The sequence below is a fragment of the Spodoptera frugiperda genome, chromosome 19 (genome assembly GCF_023101765.2).
Source record: "Spodoptera frugiperda isolate SF20-4 chromosome 19, AGI-APGP_CSIRO_Sfru_2.0, whole genome shotgun sequence".
Classification (NCBI taxonomy): domain Eukaryota; kingdom Metazoa; phylum Arthropoda; class Insecta; order Lepidoptera; family Noctuidae; genus Spodoptera; species Spodoptera frugiperda.
Genome location: NC_064230.1, coordinates 561113 through 577597, shown reverse-complemented (window position 1 = coordinate 577597; position 16485 = coordinate 561113). Strand labels below are relative to the sequence as shown.

The window sequence follows — 16485 nt, the reverse complement described above, 5'->3', positions numbered from 1 at the left end:
ATAAAGCAAACACGTTCTAAGGTTCGTGTACTGTAGTGGAGCTGGCTGGTTAAAATTAAAATCATGAATCTGAAACTTAAGTGTGGGAGAGCCATGTTTTGGTACGATTAGGCGGGTTCAACCGGAGTAATACCACGGCCTCACTGTACACCGGCGTGACACAGCGCTTGCGTGAAACCCACTGTAATATCTCTAATTCCAAACAATCTTCGATTTCCTAAAACCTTCAAAAGGTCAGCAACGCAATTTCTCTACTACTGCAAGTGTCCACGGCGTGGATTGCTCATCATCAGGTGATACACTGATACATTATTTTACCGATCTGTGTTGTAGAATAGCTCATTTCAAGTTGAAATTAATAATCTCCTTACCCTTCCCTAAGTGTATTGTAACGCCTCTGGTGTTGCGGGTCACCCTGGGCGACGCCGATTGCTTACCATCAGGTGATATGTCCTCTAGTTTACCGTCTCATCTCATAAAAAAATTGACGAAAAATAAGAAACAAAACGTTCTAAGCGTGCTTTTCCACAAGAGATGTGCTATGCTACGTGGCTGTGGATGCGTTTGGCTTCCACCAATCACATTCTTTGGTCCACATAGTTTAGCACTTTTGGGAACGGACTCAGCTAAGTCATGTTTTTTACATATGGAAAGATGCGTGTTATGGATGTATATGAAACACCAGAGGACTCCTCTGGTGTACAAGTGCGTTGCCGGGTTTTTGAGGGTTAGGAATTTTGTATTTTTTAAGGGTTGTTGTTCAGGAATCTGGGATTGGGAAGATTGGAAGATTGGATTGAATCACTCCGGTCGAGCCGGCCGGCATTCGTGCCGAAGCATGGCTCTCCCACACTTAAATTATTAGTATTAGTGGAAAAGGTGGCATAGTTTCACAGCTTAGCTATTACATCTTCGTAGCCTAGCTACATAGCACATCTCTGGTGGAAAATCACCCCAAAGACAAATTTATTTATCAAAACCACATCAACTCTCATGTACATGATCAAACGGATCCAACTCTATATAAGTATAATCAGCAGCAGCATGCGTTATAGGAGAATTATGTCTCCTCAAACTCTTACTAGTCGTCATAGACGCATTGGTTTTATCATAGACTGCAGTTGCATTGACAATGTCGTACAGCCTCGTATCTGCTGCACTTACTTCAGCGACGGTTACAGGAGAATGTACTTCAGTAGTTCTAGTATTTGTATCTACATGTACTTCAGTAGTTCTAGTATTTGTATCTACATGTACTTCAGTAGTTCTAGTATTTGTATCTACATGTACTTCAGTAGTTCTAGTATTTGTATCTACATGTACTTCAGTAGTTCTAGTATTTGTATCTACATGTACTACTGTATCTGTTGTGGCTACGGATGGTTCTGTCGCAGTAACTTCTTCTGTTTTATTGTTCGTTGCTTCAGTTATGAATTCGTTTGCGTCAGCTCTCATTTGTATTGTCGGTACAGCTCTTGTCTTATTTATTCTGTTCTTTGTATCGTACATTGATCTCGTTTCGACTGACTGTGTATTGCTATGTCTATCTGTAGTGTGTCCATCGTGTATTTCTTCCTTCACTTCTTGCAGTTGTACTTCTAGATTGCTGACTCTTCTCACTAAATCATTGGTTTGTGTTGTTGTGGTGTTAAGGCTTCCACTTCTGCGATAGATTTGTTTATATCTGAAATGGAATAATTATATCAACGTTAAATATACAGGTAAATTTATATATTGAAACTTTCGTGAGACATACTTCTTACTTGAAGTCTGTTATATTTTTCATAAATGTTTTTAATCGAGTCTGGGCTTTTTGGGCATCTTCCTATAATCGATAAAAGTATCAACACAGTGCTACTTTTACAGTAGCAGCGCGACAATCGCCGCGTCGTGTGTCGCGGAATGCTGCTCATGAATATGAGCCTCTAGCATGGCTTAAAACTAGTCGAGTTCCTCGTCAAAACATTACGTGAGTAAGCCGATAACATAATAATTAACAGATAAATAGGCAAAGGTGGTGAGATGAAAAGATCTGGAGCTGCAGGGGTTTCGGCTCGAACCACGTGTCGGGGTGGTATTTAGTCAGTAAGAGTCTGACACTCTCTCTCGTCACACCTAGGGTGGGAGAAGTCATTGGATGATTTTGCCCTTCAAAAAAGGGTATGAAAAATAAATTACTACAGTACAGCTACATTATAGCTGTGTAGTGTGTCTCTCTCAGTCACAGGTAAGGCAAACCACTGCAACTCCTGAGCACCAGGATCTACAGTAGATACAACCATGAAAACACCGGAACACTGAAGTCCAACGTCCCAGGGACATGAATGATTGTCTTGGGTCCCGCAACGAAATAAATCAGAAGATGTTATTAGAGGAGAAGAAAAAGAAAACGATAGTTTCCACTTCCCTCGGTGAATTTAATGCAGGAGACAGAATGACTTAAGCCTAAAGGCACAAAAGAGACTTCACAACTGGGAGTAGCCCAGTTGCCAAGCACCACGGAAATTTTACTTAAAACTAAGTGGGTCCTATGTGCAAGAGTTGTATATCTTACCTCCATCCACGCCATTGGTCAAGAGGTAACGCCCTCTTATACCCAAACGTGTCCATACCAGTAACACGTTTGCCTCCACCCCCATTCTTCTTTACTTCATAGTATTTATCCTTCACACTAACTTGTCTACTTTCTTCTATTGAATCATCTTTCTTCTCTTCTCTGTACTTCTTTCTATCTCTTGTGGCCATCTGATATACTTTATTAATATCGTGATTGTTTAAATGCTTCATTGCATATCTTGCCAAACCTTTCACATATTTCTTTTTGTTTTCGCCAGATGTTTGTTTATTTTTGTGTTGTGCTTCATTATTGGTTCCTATTCGGTTGGCTTCATCCGTCCCATCCTTGTCTGAGTGTACCTCGCCGTAAGCTTCTGTGACCAAAGTCACGTAACGTTGCGTGTTAAACTGACGCAACTTCTCCTGGAATTCGTTTATAGAGTTAGAAGAAGAGTCTAAGACATATTCTGAGTCCATACTTGAAGCTATTCTAACGGTTTTCTTAGCTCTTGCATCTCCACTAGTTCCTTGGTCTGCATCATAGCTGGACTCTTTGTCTTCTGCAGGAGATACAGGTGCAGGAATCATATTCTCTGATGTATCATACTTAGTAGTAGGAGGTGTTACACGGAAATTATATTTGTTATAACCTGAAGTTTGTCTTTCTTGCATTTGATTCCAAATCTCTTGTATTTTTTCTTTGAGTTCTATTTTAGCGTTGACATGTAGCTTCGTGTAGTAATCGAATATCAACGTCTTCAGTGCGTCCTTTACAAGTTGCGCCAGATTGTCGTCCATGCGTCTAGTTCCTGGCTTGTTGTAATGTTCCAGTTCATTCAGAATCTTCTCGAATTTCTCTACAGTTGCGGCTCCGTACAAAGAATTGATGAAATCGACGAAATCTTTGGCTTTCCTGTCATACCTCTCGTCTCTGAGCATGTCAGCTAAAGCATTTACATTGGCTTTCGTCTCAGACACCGGTTTCCCGCTGATCAAGTCCAGTTTAGTCTGCAGCAGCCTTCTAGTGTCGTGGTGTTTGGTCAGGTCGGAGAACTTGCATCCTTTGTAGTGATGGTTTTTAACTTCTTCATTTAAAATGTCGATGAAATCTCCGAACGTGGTGTCGTCGTAAGTATTCAGTATATGGATCGCTTGTTGTAGGAACTCAGTGAAGGTCACTACTCTTGGCGTGGTGACCTGGAACCTAGGTACCTTGCCTAGTGCTTTAGGCTTCGCTGGAAGGTCTCTGGTGACGTCACGTGTTCTGTCTTCATTTCGATGGAGTTTGTCGTCAGCTGCTTGTTTGAGTATTTGGTCTTTGATGGTGTGTTGAGAGCTTGCTTTGATGAGAGCTGCAATTGTTTGGATTATTTTGTTATTTTTGGGAATATGTTTTATTGATTTACAAGATATTGTACTGAAGTGTATGTAAGTATATGTATGCCACACCAATCGAGTGATCGACGATAGATTTTTTTAAGGGGGAAAATCATCCGATGACTTCTCCCGCCTTAGGCGAGGCGAGAGGAAGTGTCAGAATCTTACTGACTAAAAACCACCCTGTTCCTACTCCTGCTTTTCGAGCCGGAGCCCTGGTAGTCCGCAGCTCCGGATATCGTCGATCGATGGTTGACGCGATCGATAGTTTCTACTAGACTACGTTTCGGGGTTTATCGATTTACGTCGACCGATGCCATTGATCGGCATTCGATCGATTGGTTAGTTGACCGATATCCGTCGATCAATTAAAGCTATTCCACCAATTGATCAACGTCGACCGATGTCGATCGATGGCATCGATCTACTGTGGATGTTTTTGGTGTATAAGATATTATATAGGAAAAGTATAATAGAAAATACGTACCGAATATAGTGAACAGCAGAACACAAGCGCACACTTTCATTTTAATATAAAAACACTAACATTTTATCGCATCATAAAACTTGTTATACATTGCGCGAGCAACTATTTTTATATTTGTAATCCAATAAAATTGTTACAAAACTATTTTATTGACAATAAACATTGGAATTGTTACTGATTTTTAAACTTAATGTTTTTTAAAGTGCTAGTACTCTCGCAAATGTCTTTTAAAACTTTAAATTCTGAACAAATATAATAGTTTAAATAGTTAATTTTGAAAATGTGCTACAAGAATACATTTATAGAAGAAATTAAGAAACTAATTATAACTTATAAATAATGCTTCTACTATTTCTATTATTATTTCTGCATTATGACTTATTATTTTGTCAAAAATATACAGGTTAGTCAATAACTATCTTATAATACTATTAAAAATATGAGAAAATATCAATGGAAAATTTCAAGTGTAGGAGAGCCATGCTTCGGCACTGCTGGGCCGACTCGACCGGAGTGATACCACGGCCTCACAGAAAACCGACGTGAAACAACGCTTGCGTTGTGTGAGGTTACCGGAGGCCTAATTACCCCCTGCCGAATCCTCCCAATCCCCAACAACTATTAAATTTCTAATCCCCCAAAAGGCCAGCAACGCACTTGTAACGCCTTTAGTGTTTCAAGTGTCCTTGGGCGGCGGCAATTGCTTACCATCTTATACCACTCGTTTACCAGCTTATACCATAATAAAAAACATCTTCATAAAATCCACAGCGACACGCAACCACAATTGGTATCAAGCGAAGCGATTTAATATACTAGACAGATACAAGAGTAATACATTAAACAAGCATGGGAAATATCGAAAGATCAACTATTTCAGAGTGGATACCACTGAGCCTTCACACACGAACTTCGTCCCCTACACAATGACAGAAAAGTGGGGGAATACCACTCCTGTGACACATCAGATGGGTCAATTTACCATCACAAGTTCCAAGAGCCTAATCTTCTCAACGAAACCAGGCAATAGGACTATACAGTTCCCATTTCCTACAAAAGAAGAGAAGACTGCAAAAGAAGAGAACCCTTATCTTTCACCTCACTCTGATACTCCAAATAAACCTCATCCTCATCTATACCCTGGTTTACTTCTCCCTCTTAAATCTCCAGAAGCAGATTTACAAACAGAATATAATCATACTCCTTCTCCTATTAAACTAACGCAAAAAGCTCTCTCTCTTACTTCTCCAGTCCACACTCCAAGGTTTCCTATCAAACCAGGTTATAATTATTCTCCTAAAAGTGGGAATACCACTTTAAAACCAATGGTTTCTAAGCTAGACCAAACAAACCCAACATATGTCAATATTTGGATGAAAGAGATGGCGAAATATCAGACGTCTTCTTATTATATAATACCAACTGCAAATACCAACCGTGGTCTTACCGGTAAGTCTATTTATCATTATCAATATCTTATTATAACTTTCGTAAGACATACTAAATTAATTATTATGTTATCGGCTTACTCACGTAACTGTTTGACGAGGAACTCGACTAGTTTCAAGCCGTGCTAGAGGCTTGAATTTATGAGCAGCATTCTGTGACACACGATGCAGCGATTGTATGGTAAATTAGTCGAGTACCTCGTCAAACAGTTACGTGAGTAAGTCGTTAACGTAATAATTAATCGCCATCATCGCGGGTTGTCTTCAATTGATTTCAGTTCAAAACCATTGACCTCTTCTCGAATGGAACCTTCAATGACTTCTCCCACCTTGAGCGAGGCGAGAGGGAGTGTTAATATCTAACTGACTAAAAACCACCCCGTTCCTACTATTTCTTACCGAGCTTTTTAGTAGCTCCGGATATTTCCACTAGCTGTGAACTTACTTTTTCCAGTTATATTAAGAGTCTCATGTCATCTGATAAATCCAGATTATTTGCTACTAACAGACTATAATTGCAAAACATATAATTTTATTTCTCACCAAACGCTACAACAAATCTATTAACTAATCAACATTTCTAAACCCCAACAGAAACACATACACCAGTTAACAAAACACAGACGAAAACCAAACAAACTGTAACAGACAGAACTAAACCTAAACAGGTGGCAAGACAAGGCCAAATAACTATAGACCCAGTCATCTCATCTATGAGAGACCAACTCCTCAACGAGTATCACGCAGAGCCAGCTACACTAAATATGGATGAGCAAACAGAAGAGCCTGTTGAAGATATAAACAATGAACCTAATATACCTAGGGAAGGAGATAGGAATGAACAAGACAACAACACAACCATATATGAAGATACTGTGAACAAAGAAGTTTCCAAAACTGATGAAAATAACGAAGATATGATAAGAAAACTGAAAGAAAGTATGATGAAAAAAGGTATAGATATAATTGTCGAACCAGACAGAGTTGTGATGTCTGATAAGAATGAGAATGCAACGGAAAAAGAGATGTATGGAGAAGATAGAGTTGTAGTAGAAGATAGACCAACAAATTATGACAAAGAGGAGAATAAAACTGCTGTTGCACGAGAACAAACAACGCAACTAACAACTGATATATCCAATGAGGTAAAAGCGTTTATAATGGATGGTATTGACAACGCACATGAAGAGAAACTAGACGAAATATTAAGAATGCTAAAATTAACCACGATAATGGATGAAACGACAGACGTATATTCAGCCCTAACTAAAACTACGGAAAAGGATGCAACGAAATCTATGCTGTATAAAATATTTAACTATTACTTAAAAGAAACAACGTTTCATAAGAAGCTACGCGTGACAACACCAACAACTGAGGTAGCGACTAGGAAAGACCAAACATCAACGCTTAAGAAGTTGAATTTAAAGAAAAGAAAAGAGATAGAAATAGCATCATTGAAAGACGAAACATCAACGCTTAAGAAGTTGAATTTAAAGAAAAGAAAAGAGATAGCAATAGCTTCATTGGAAGACGAAATAACAACACATAAGAAGGTAAATTTAAAGAAAAGAAAAGAGATAGAAATAGCATCATTGAAAGACGAAATAACAACACATAAGAAGTTGAATTTAAAGAAAAGAAAAGAGATAGAAATAGCTTCTTTGGAAGACGAAATAACAACACATAAGAAGGTAAATTTAAAGAAAAGAAAAGAGATAGAAATAGCTTCATTGAAAGACGAAATAACAACACTTAAGAAGGGGAATTTAAAGAAAAGAAAAGAGATAGCAATAGCATCATTGCAGGACGATATAACAACGAATAAAAAGGTAAATTTAAAGAAGATTACAAAGAAGCCAGTCACAGTAAGACAAGTATATAAGACAAAGCATAAAAGACTACATGTTAACAAATTAATGAAAAAGTCGACCAATGTCCGCAAAGAACCTTCAACACACAAAGACAAAGAAAGCGATGATGCAGAGGACACCAGCTCTGTGACTACACCAGCACAAGTGAATATAAAACGTTAGTCGTTTCTCGATACTTACTTCTTTATGGTATAAGCCGGTAAACTAGCTGACGGATCACCTGATGGTAAGCAATCGTCGCTGCTCATGGACATCTGAAACACCAGAGGCGTTACAAGTGCGTTGCCGGCTTTTTGGTGGTTAGGAATTTAAGGGTTGTTGGGGAATCGGAGATTGGGAAGATTGGAAAGGAGGGTAATTGGGCCTCCGGTAACCTCACTCGAATAACGACACAGAACGCAAGCATTTCGCTTCAGTTTTCTGTGAAGCCATGGTATCACATCGGTCGAGCCGACCCATTCGTGCCGAAGCGTAACCCTCCCACACTTACACCTTACTGATGTCATTGATATGATGACGGCCTGTCCTGAGCCGCCACTACCCAAAAACTATAATACCTCATCATCATCATCAACAGCCTATAAGTGTCCACTGCTGACCAAAGGCCTCTTCTCACACGAAGAAGGTTTGAGCATTAACCACCACGCTTGCTCAATGCGGGTTGGCGATTTCAAACTTATAATTAGACATTATAAGCCCAGGTTTCCTCACGATGTTTTCCTTTCACCGTAAAATACGTGCAACTGTTGTCCAGGTACACACCAAACTACAACCACGATGCTTCCATACTTCCAAATGATTGAGGATCTGAAGGAAGGCTACATGGTGGTGTTCTTGATGGAGCTGATGAGGATCATGGCTTCTAAAGACAAGGACGACCTGTTTGAAGTCCTCGTCCACACTGAACAGATCGCGTTGCAGTGAGTATCACTTATGAAACATGCCGGTAATCGAGCAGACGTATTACCTGATGGTAAGCAATCGCCGCCGCCCATGGACACTTGAAACACCAGAGGCTTTACAAGTGCGTTACCGGCTTTTTGGGAGTTAGGAATTTAAGGATTGTTGTTCGGGAATGGGAATGGGGAAGATTGGGAAGGGGGGAATTGGACCTCCGGTAACCTCACTCACACAACGAAACACAACGCAAGCGTTGTTTCACGTCGGTTTTCTGTGAGGCCGTGGTATCACTCCGGTCGAGCCGGCCCATTCGTGCCGAAGCATGGCTCTCCCACACTTAGAACTTCCTTACCTCTATCCGACAAAATATTTGTTAGGTTGCCTAGGATACAATTCGCTAGAGGTAAGAAGAGCAAGAAACCAACTTGCAGTAGCCTGTAAAACGCTTCGTGGCTCTATTGACGCTCCGGATCTACTAGAGGCATTATCACGCTTATAATATGTCCCGGATAACTACTGCCGAGGTAAAAAGCACCGACTATTTGCCGTGCCTTCATGTCGTACCGTCGCACGTGCTAAGTCACCGATTCCTCGCACTCTGGCCGCGCTCAATGGTCTCTTGGATGCAAATCCAACAAATGATCGGTTCGTGGATGGATGGAAGGAGATTTTGTTGGAATGCCTGAAGTACTGCGAGGCGGATTTATGAATGCTGTTAATTCCTGTTTAATTATATTTTATTTTGAATTAAATAAATAATCGTTTCTGTAATGTAAGTTCATGATAGCAACCTTATCCATTTCTATTTCAGACTTCGCGAGACTGGGAAGATTATCTGGCTCGGGCAGCCTCTCCTACACGTCACTATGAAACTGGCAAAATTCATGACTGAAGCTGAAACGGGAGTCATACAAAGTAAGTAGTTCACATGTAATCAGCTCATGTAGTGTATTGTCCAGTCAACTGATGGTAGCGAGGTTGACTCGTCAACGACACACGTACTTAGGTATCGTCATGAGCTAATGTTCACATGTAATCAGCTCATGTAGTGTATTGTCCAGTCAACTGATGGTAGCGAGGTTGACTTGTCAACGACACACGTACTTAGGTATCGTCATGAGCTAATGTTCACATGTAATCAGCTCATGTAGTGTATTGTCCAGTCAACTGATAGTAGCGAGGTTGACTCGTCTACGACACACGTACTTAGGTATCGTCATGAGCTAATGTTCACATGTAATCAGCTCATGTAGTGTATTGTCCAGTCAACTGATGGTAGCGAGGTTGACTCGTCAACGACACACGTACTTAGGTATCGTCATGAGCTAATGTTCACATGTAATCAGCTCATGTAGTGTATTGTCCAGTCAACTGATGGTAGCGAGGTTGACTTGTCAACGACACACGTACTTAGGTATCGTCATGAGCTAATGTTCACATGTAATCAGCTCATGTAGTGTATTGTCCAGTCAACTGATGGTAGCGAGGTTGACTCGTCAACGACTCACTTACTTAGGTATCGTCATGAGCTAATGTTCACATGTAATCAGCTCATGTAGTGTATTGTCCAGTCAACTGATGGTAGCGAGGTTGACTCGTCAACGACACACGTACTTAGGTATCGTCATGAGCTAATGTTCACATGTAATCAGCTCATGTAGTGTATTGTCCAGTCAGCTGATGGTAGCGAGGTTGACTCGTCAACGACACACGTACTTAGGTATCGTCATGAGCTAATGTTCACATGTAATCAGCTCATGTAGTGTATTGTCCAGTCAACTGATGGTAGCGAGGTTGACTCGTCAACGACACACGTACTTAGGTATCGTCATGAGCTAATGTTCACATGTAATCAGCTGATTCTAATGATGTACTTGCAGAACACGCTTCAAAGTTAAAAAGAAAGATAAGTAGACGTCACCAGGAGCTATCTTCTGAAGTGAACACCATCATAGACTATGCTGACATGCTGTATGATGATGAAGAAGGCACGCAACTGTTCAGTGCGCTCAAAGACTTTGATGACTATCCTAACAGTATGTATTTGTGCGATGTAGCTTTATTGTACTTAACGCCATCTATTAGTTGATTCTCGAACTTCTTGTAGCGAGTGTTACTATAATAATATTTTTTTTTGTAATTCTGTTTTTTTTATTTGTGTCATGTAGCTTTATTGTACTTAACGCCATCTATTAGTTGATTCTCGAACTTCTTGTAGCGACTAATGACTATAATGATAATTTTATTCTGTTTTTTCAATTGTGCAATTTAGCTTTATTGTACATAACGCCATCTATTACTAGATTTTCGAACTTCTTGTAGCGACTATGACTATAATGATAATTTTATTCTGTTTTTTTATTTGTGCGATGTAGCTTTATTGTACATAACGCCATCTATTAGTTGATTCTCGAACTTCTTGTAGCGAGTAGAACTCTAATAATAATATTTTTTTGTCAATTTCAGCTATAACATCAGGATATACAATATGTCTAGCATTGATAGAGAGCTTCCTAAAGCCGTATCGACGGCTCAGTAATACGGAGTTACGTCAACAATTACTAGACTCTGTTAACTTAGAGCTAAGAGCTAGAAATGAAGCAGACCGGTCGGAGGACAATGCTTTGGGATTCTTAGGTATGTATTTGTTTGTCACAGTTTTATAAAACTCTAATAGTAAATACCTGGTTGGTTAAGTGGCCCTAAAGGCGACTAAAGAGTTGTTAGTATGTCTTAAGCACATTTAAGTTACTCAAAACTACAATTGGGTTCTCGATTTAAAAAATTCTTAGTTGCATCATGCATTCTGGACCAATAGATTTTGCTACCAAAGACTAGATTGCGGACGACCAGAACCAGACCTGTGCGTTCAGCGCGTTGCATTCCGTGCGCGCCTCAAAGAGCCATCAGACCGCCACAAATGGGGCCCAGTAGAGCTGATGCCTGATCCAGAGCTGCGGACTACCTAGCGGGTTTATCGGGGCTCCGGCTCGAAAAGCAGGAGTAGGAACGGGGTGGTTTTTAGTCAGTAAGAGTCTGATACTCCCTCTCGCCTCGCCCAGGGAGAAGTCAGTAGAAGATTTTCTCCCCTTAAAAAAAACAGTGCTTAACTATGTGTACCAATGAATATGATTGGTTGAAGCCAAACGCATCCACAGCAACGTAGCATAGCAAATCTTTGGTGGAAAAGCACCCCTACAGACTCCGCTGACCGCCAGGGCAACTGTCAGCTTCGTTGTATAAAAGTATACTAACAATATAACCATCTCCCCACCCACAGCAATAGAACAAAGACCACCACTAGAATCAGAGAGCGACACTTCACCATTCTCGAGGAAATCACAAAAGCAAATGAGACAGAAACTACAAAAGACAAGGACAAAACATTCGACAATCAAGCAGGAACTCACGACGTTTCAACCAGGCTACAGCGACGACATCTATCGACGGAGACTCAGCTATACATCGGACAATCGGTACCAATACCCCATGTTGAGAAACATGAAGCCGATTACAAGTATACAGAGGCGGTTTAAAATAGGGTAGATGTTAGCCGGTAAACGAGCAGACGGATCACCTGATGGTAGGCAATCGCCGCCGCCCATGGACACTTGAAACACCAGAGGCGTTACAAGTGAGTTAGAAATTTAAGGGTTGTTGGGGATTGGGTAGATTGTGAAGGCGGTAATTGGATCTTCGGTAAGCAGACACACACAACGCAAGGGTTATATCACGTCGGTTTTCTGCTCGGCCGTGGTATCACTCCGGTCGAGCCGGCCCAGCAGTGCCGAAGCATGGCTTTCCCACACTAAAATGTCCGTCTTGTAGATTGTATTAATACATTAGACAAGTATTTTTTATTTTCTTACGGCTTATTTTCGCATAAACGACAAATACTAAAAAATAAGTATCTAATATTTATCTAACTGCCTCGTCAATTGAGTGGTTACTTGTTTTATTTTCGATTTTTCGAAAATTTCTCAGTAGTAGCACGGAGTCTGGAATTGTGTCCAGTATATGGCAATAGGTTCACCCCCTATTACATGGGACTTATAACACAAATAATAAAAAGTGGGTGTACATTGTATAGCGGCATTACGTGCCGTAATGTGCACCTCTGCCTACCCCTTCAGGGATAAGGAGTGACGATACTTTTTTTATAATAAGACTTATTTTAATTATCATTAAGTATTTTGTAAATAAAAAAATCGTGTGCCTTTTTGTTTGTGATTTTATTTTCTAGTAAATTCTTACTACTACAGTAAGTATAAGAGTGCTTTTCCACCAGAGATGTGCTATGCTACGTTGCTGTGGATGCGTTTGGCTTCCACCAATCATATTCATTGGTACACATAGCTTAGTATTGGTGGAAACGGACTCAGCTAAGCTATGTTTTTTATATGAAAAGATGCGTGCTATGGATACGTGCTATGAATGCGTACTATGGATGTGTGCTATGGATGGCTTTCCTACTATCGATACATCGCATACTCGAGCTGCGTATCTTCCTCGCACAGCTACATAGCTTAGTATCAGAGGAAACGGTCACATAGTTTCACAGCTTAGCTATTATATCTTCGCAGCATAGCTACATAGCATATCATCACTGGAGGAAAAGCACCCATATACATCAGTAAAAATTAGCTTCGGTCAGTGGTTTTAATGGCTGGCTAAACTTATCCAATTGCCAATTTCAACATTCATTCATTTAGTCACACAATCTTTCGCATTTATAATGCCAGTAGGACGTGTTCTGTCATGACACATCCTAATGCGTTTCTCTCATCTAGAATAGGCTACTTTTGTACTAGTCAAATTCAATACTTTTTTCGAAACGTCAAATCGATATATTCTATGTACTTTGTATGAAATAGTGCGTTATGACGTCATAAGTTTTTGACGTCAAATAGCAGACTTATTTCTAGAAATTTAGCTAGAAAAAATTAAAAATTAAATAGTTCATCAAATTTATGACTGACAGTGTGATTATTTTTTAATAATTTATTGTATTGAAAAGTTGTAATAATTTATTTTTGACCGAGGATAATACCCAATTCTCCATCTAACTATAGACGTAGCTTTGTATCGATGCATCTGAGTCTGCGAAAACAAAATTGCTTATATTAATTCTTTATTACGGAGTAGGAGGTAAACGAGCACACGGATCACCTGATGGTAAGCGATCAGCACCTCCTATGAACACCCGTAACACCAGCACTATAGGAGTCAAAGGCCCGTTGTTAGCCTTTTACCGGGGCTCCGGCTCTATGTAGGAGTAACAACGGGGTGGTGTTTAGTCAGTAAGAGTCTGACACTCTCTCGCCTCATGGGAGAAGTCATTGGATGAGTTACGTACTCTCTAAAAAGCTGATGACGTATGAACACTGGTTTAAACTGTAAATTAAGTGTCGGAGAGCCATGCTTCGGCACTGTTGGGCCGACTCGACCGGAGTGATACCAAGGCCGAGCAGGAAACCGACGTGAAACAACGCTTGCGTTGTGTGAGTGAGGTTACCGGAGGCAAATAATGTCTCACGAAATTTATTATAAAGTTATAGTTAGTATTTATTATAAAGTTAGTATATAAAATTCTCATGTCACAGTTTTCGTTGCCATACTCCTCCGAAACGGCTTGGCCGATTTTGATGAATTTTTTTGTGCTTATCCGTTATCTATGAGAATCGGCCAACATCTATTTTTCATCCCCCTAAATGTTAGGGGTAATACAACCCTAATTTTTTTAATTTTCCGCGGACTAAGTCGCGGGCCGAAGCTAGTAAAGTTATAATTATATTGTTGTAAAAATTACCTGACTTTTTACCGGGCATAACACCATGAGCATCATCATCTTCATTCAAAATACGAGCATAAGACTTCAACACTTTCATTCTATCATCATCACACCTTTTATTCACATTATCAATATTTCCTCTTGAAGCCTCATCGTCATATCTATCCGTTGTCTCTTTTAGTTTATTTTCAGCTTTTTTTAGCATCTCTTTCATTTCTTCACTGTTTTTTAAAGAATACTCATACAAATCTGCTGTTCCGTCTTTGGTGTCGTCAAAATCTTTGAATACTGCTTTCTTTTTAGTCTTTATTAAATCTGGTTTTTCTTTATAACTTCTAACGTCATGAAAATCATTAAATACTGCTTTTTCCTTTGCATTTCTATCTGGTTTGTGTCCATAATCTTCATCAGAAGTGCCATATATTGCATTCTTGTTATTAACTTTAGTTTTATCATCATTATTATAATATTTGATTTCATCTTCTTTTCTCTTATTAGCATCAAACATATAATTATTAATGACTGGAGTAATAAGATCTCTATCTCGTTTTGTTGTTTGTTTAAGTGAATTGATGTTGTTAAGCCGAGAGGAAAAGTGTTTAATGACGTCACCAACTCCTTCTATCTTTTTTCTCTTTCTCTTTCTCTTGTATTTGTGGAGTTTGTGTGATTGTTTGTTGTTTTTTGTGTTTGGTGCGTGTGTGGTTTGTGCTGTGGGTTTTATGGAGAGATTAGGTTTGGTTGAGAAGAGAGAAATTGGAGTCTGGGTGTGAAATAAAGTTAAAGTGTCTATGAACAAGTCAATTCAATGAATTTATTTTAATTAATCCTAAATTAGGCACTTTTGTAACGTCAAATTTAACTAGAGGCTCATATTCATGAGCAGCAATCCGCGACACACGACGCGGCGACTGTCGCTGCTAGCATGGCTTGAAACTAGTCGAGTTCCTCGTCAAACAGTTACGTGAGTAAACCGATAACATAATTAATTTAGTATGTCTCACGAAAGTTATAATAAAATTACAGTACTTTATACTTCCTCGTTGGCCGAGTTGCAAGTGCTACTGCAGGGGCAGAGCAGGGAGTCTCGGGTTCGATTCGAAATATTGCTGGGCTTTCCGAAAATTTCTCAGTACATAGTAACAAGAAGTTTGGAATTTTGCCCAGTATATGGCAATAGACTCACCCCCTATTACATGGGACTTGTTACACAAATGGTGAAAAGTGTGTGTACATTGTATAGCGGCATTACGTACCGTAATGTGCACCTCTGCCTACCTCTTCGGTGATAAAAGGCATAATGAATGATACTTTATACTAATGAGAAGTTTTATTAAAAAATTATAACTTACGTATAAGATGGTCGAAGAAATTACTTCGCAAAGGGAATCTCGACTTTAAGGCGTAGTTAACAGAGTCGATAAGCGTTTGCCTGCGCTCTGAGCGACTGAGGCGAGTATACGGCTTGATGAAACTATCCAGTATAAACTCACACGCCTCTTTAGCTTTTTTATTACCTGAAATACATTAAAAATTAGAATATACTAAGTTTAAGTGTGGGAGAGTCATGTTTCAGCACGAATGGGCCGGCTCGACCGGAGTGATACCACGGCCGAGCAGAAAACCGACGTGAAACAACGCTTGCATTGTGTGAGGTTACCGGAGGCCCAATTCCCCCCCTTCCCAATCTCCGATTCCCAAACAACAACCCTTAAATTCCTAACCCCCAAAAAGCCGCCAACGCACTTGTAACGCCTCTGGTGTTTCAAGTGTCCATGGGCGGCGGCGATTGCTTACTATCAGGTGATACGTCTGCTCGTTCACCGGCGTGTTCCATAAAAAAAATAGAATATACTAGCAAACCCGGCGAACTCCGTTTCCAATGATTTTCCTTGTTTTCCTGCTTTTCTTGTTTTTTTCCTGAATTTTCTTTGCTATAAACCTCATGGAGCCCGAGACTTAAAAAAAAACACTTACCTTTAGGATACTTCTCATATTCAATGATAGCATCCAGCAGTTCGCCACTCTCTTCCGCATTGTACAGTAGATCAG

At 39.8% G+C, this 16485-nt stretch overlaps 2 protein-coding genes and 1 long non-coding RNA gene across 4 annotated transcripts; 2 read left to right on the top strand and 1 right to left on the bottom strand.

Moving 5' to 3' along the window:
* Window positions 1–778: 778 nt before the first annotated feature.
* Window positions 779–4569, bottom strand: LOC118281222 (uncharacterized). The gene is made up of 3 exons (XM_035601789.2): window positions 4421–4569; window positions 2555–3908; window positions 779–1684 (listed from the first exon to the last, which is right to left on the bottom strand). Exons 1-3 carry the CDS (start codon window positions 4458–4460, stop codon window positions 985–987), a joined length of 2094 nt encoding a protein of 697 aa, XP_035457682.2. The 5' UTR covers window positions 4461–4569; the 3' UTR covers window positions 779–984.
* A 3116-nt stretch (window positions 4570–7685) lies between these two features.
* Window positions 7686–12277, top strand: LOC118281221 (uncharacterized). The gene is made up of 6 exons (XM_050700589.1): window positions 7686–7899; window positions 8497–8662; window positions 9454–9557; window positions 10523–10678; window positions 11109–11279; window positions 11923–12277. The coding sequence occupies exons 1-6, from the start codon at window positions 7788–7790 to the stop codon at window positions 12186–12188; spliced, it is 975 nt and encodes a 324-aa protein (XP_050556546.1). The 5' UTR covers window positions 7686–7787; the 3' UTR covers window positions 12189–12277.
* LOC126911762 (uncharacterized) lies at window positions 9571–10495 on the top strand. 2 transcript variants are annotated; one of them, XR_007706279.1, is made up of 3 exons: window positions 9571–9721; window positions 9926–10129; window positions 10334–10495. It is a non-coding gene; the product is annotated as an uncharacterized LOC126911762 (long non-coding RNA). The 2 variants fall into 2 exon arrangements; XR_007706278.1 differs by having other exon boundaries at window positions 9571–9750; window positions 9853–10129.
* Window positions 12278–16485: the final 4208 nt, after the last annotated feature.

Excerpts from the sequence above, each read along its gene's own strand:
- LOC118281221 (XM_050700589.1), top strand. The coding sequence starts at position 7,788 with ATGAAAAAGTCGACCAATGTCCGCAAAGAACCTTCAACACACAAAGAC. Across the intron at positions 9,558-10,522 it reads TGAAACGGGAGTCATACAAA|AACACGCTTCAAAGTTAAAA; the intron begins GTAAGTAGTTCA and ends ATGTACTTGCAG. Across the intron at positions 10,679-11,108 it reads CTTTGATGACTATCCTAACA|CTATAACATCAGGATATACA; the intron begins GTATGTATTTGT and ends TGTCAATTTCAG.
- LOC118281222 (XM_035601789.2), bottom strand. The coding sequence starts at position 4,460 with ATGAAAGTGTGCGCTTGTGTTCTGCTGTTCACTATATTCG. Across the intron at positions 3,909-4,420 it reads TCTGCTGTTCACTATATTCG|CTCTCATCAAAGCAAGCTCT; the intron begins GTACGTATTTTC and ends AAACAATTGCAG. Across the intron at positions 1,685-2,554 it reads GACCAATGGCGTGGATGGAG|ATATAAACAAATCTATCGCA; the intron begins GTAAGATATACA and ends ATTCCATTTCAG.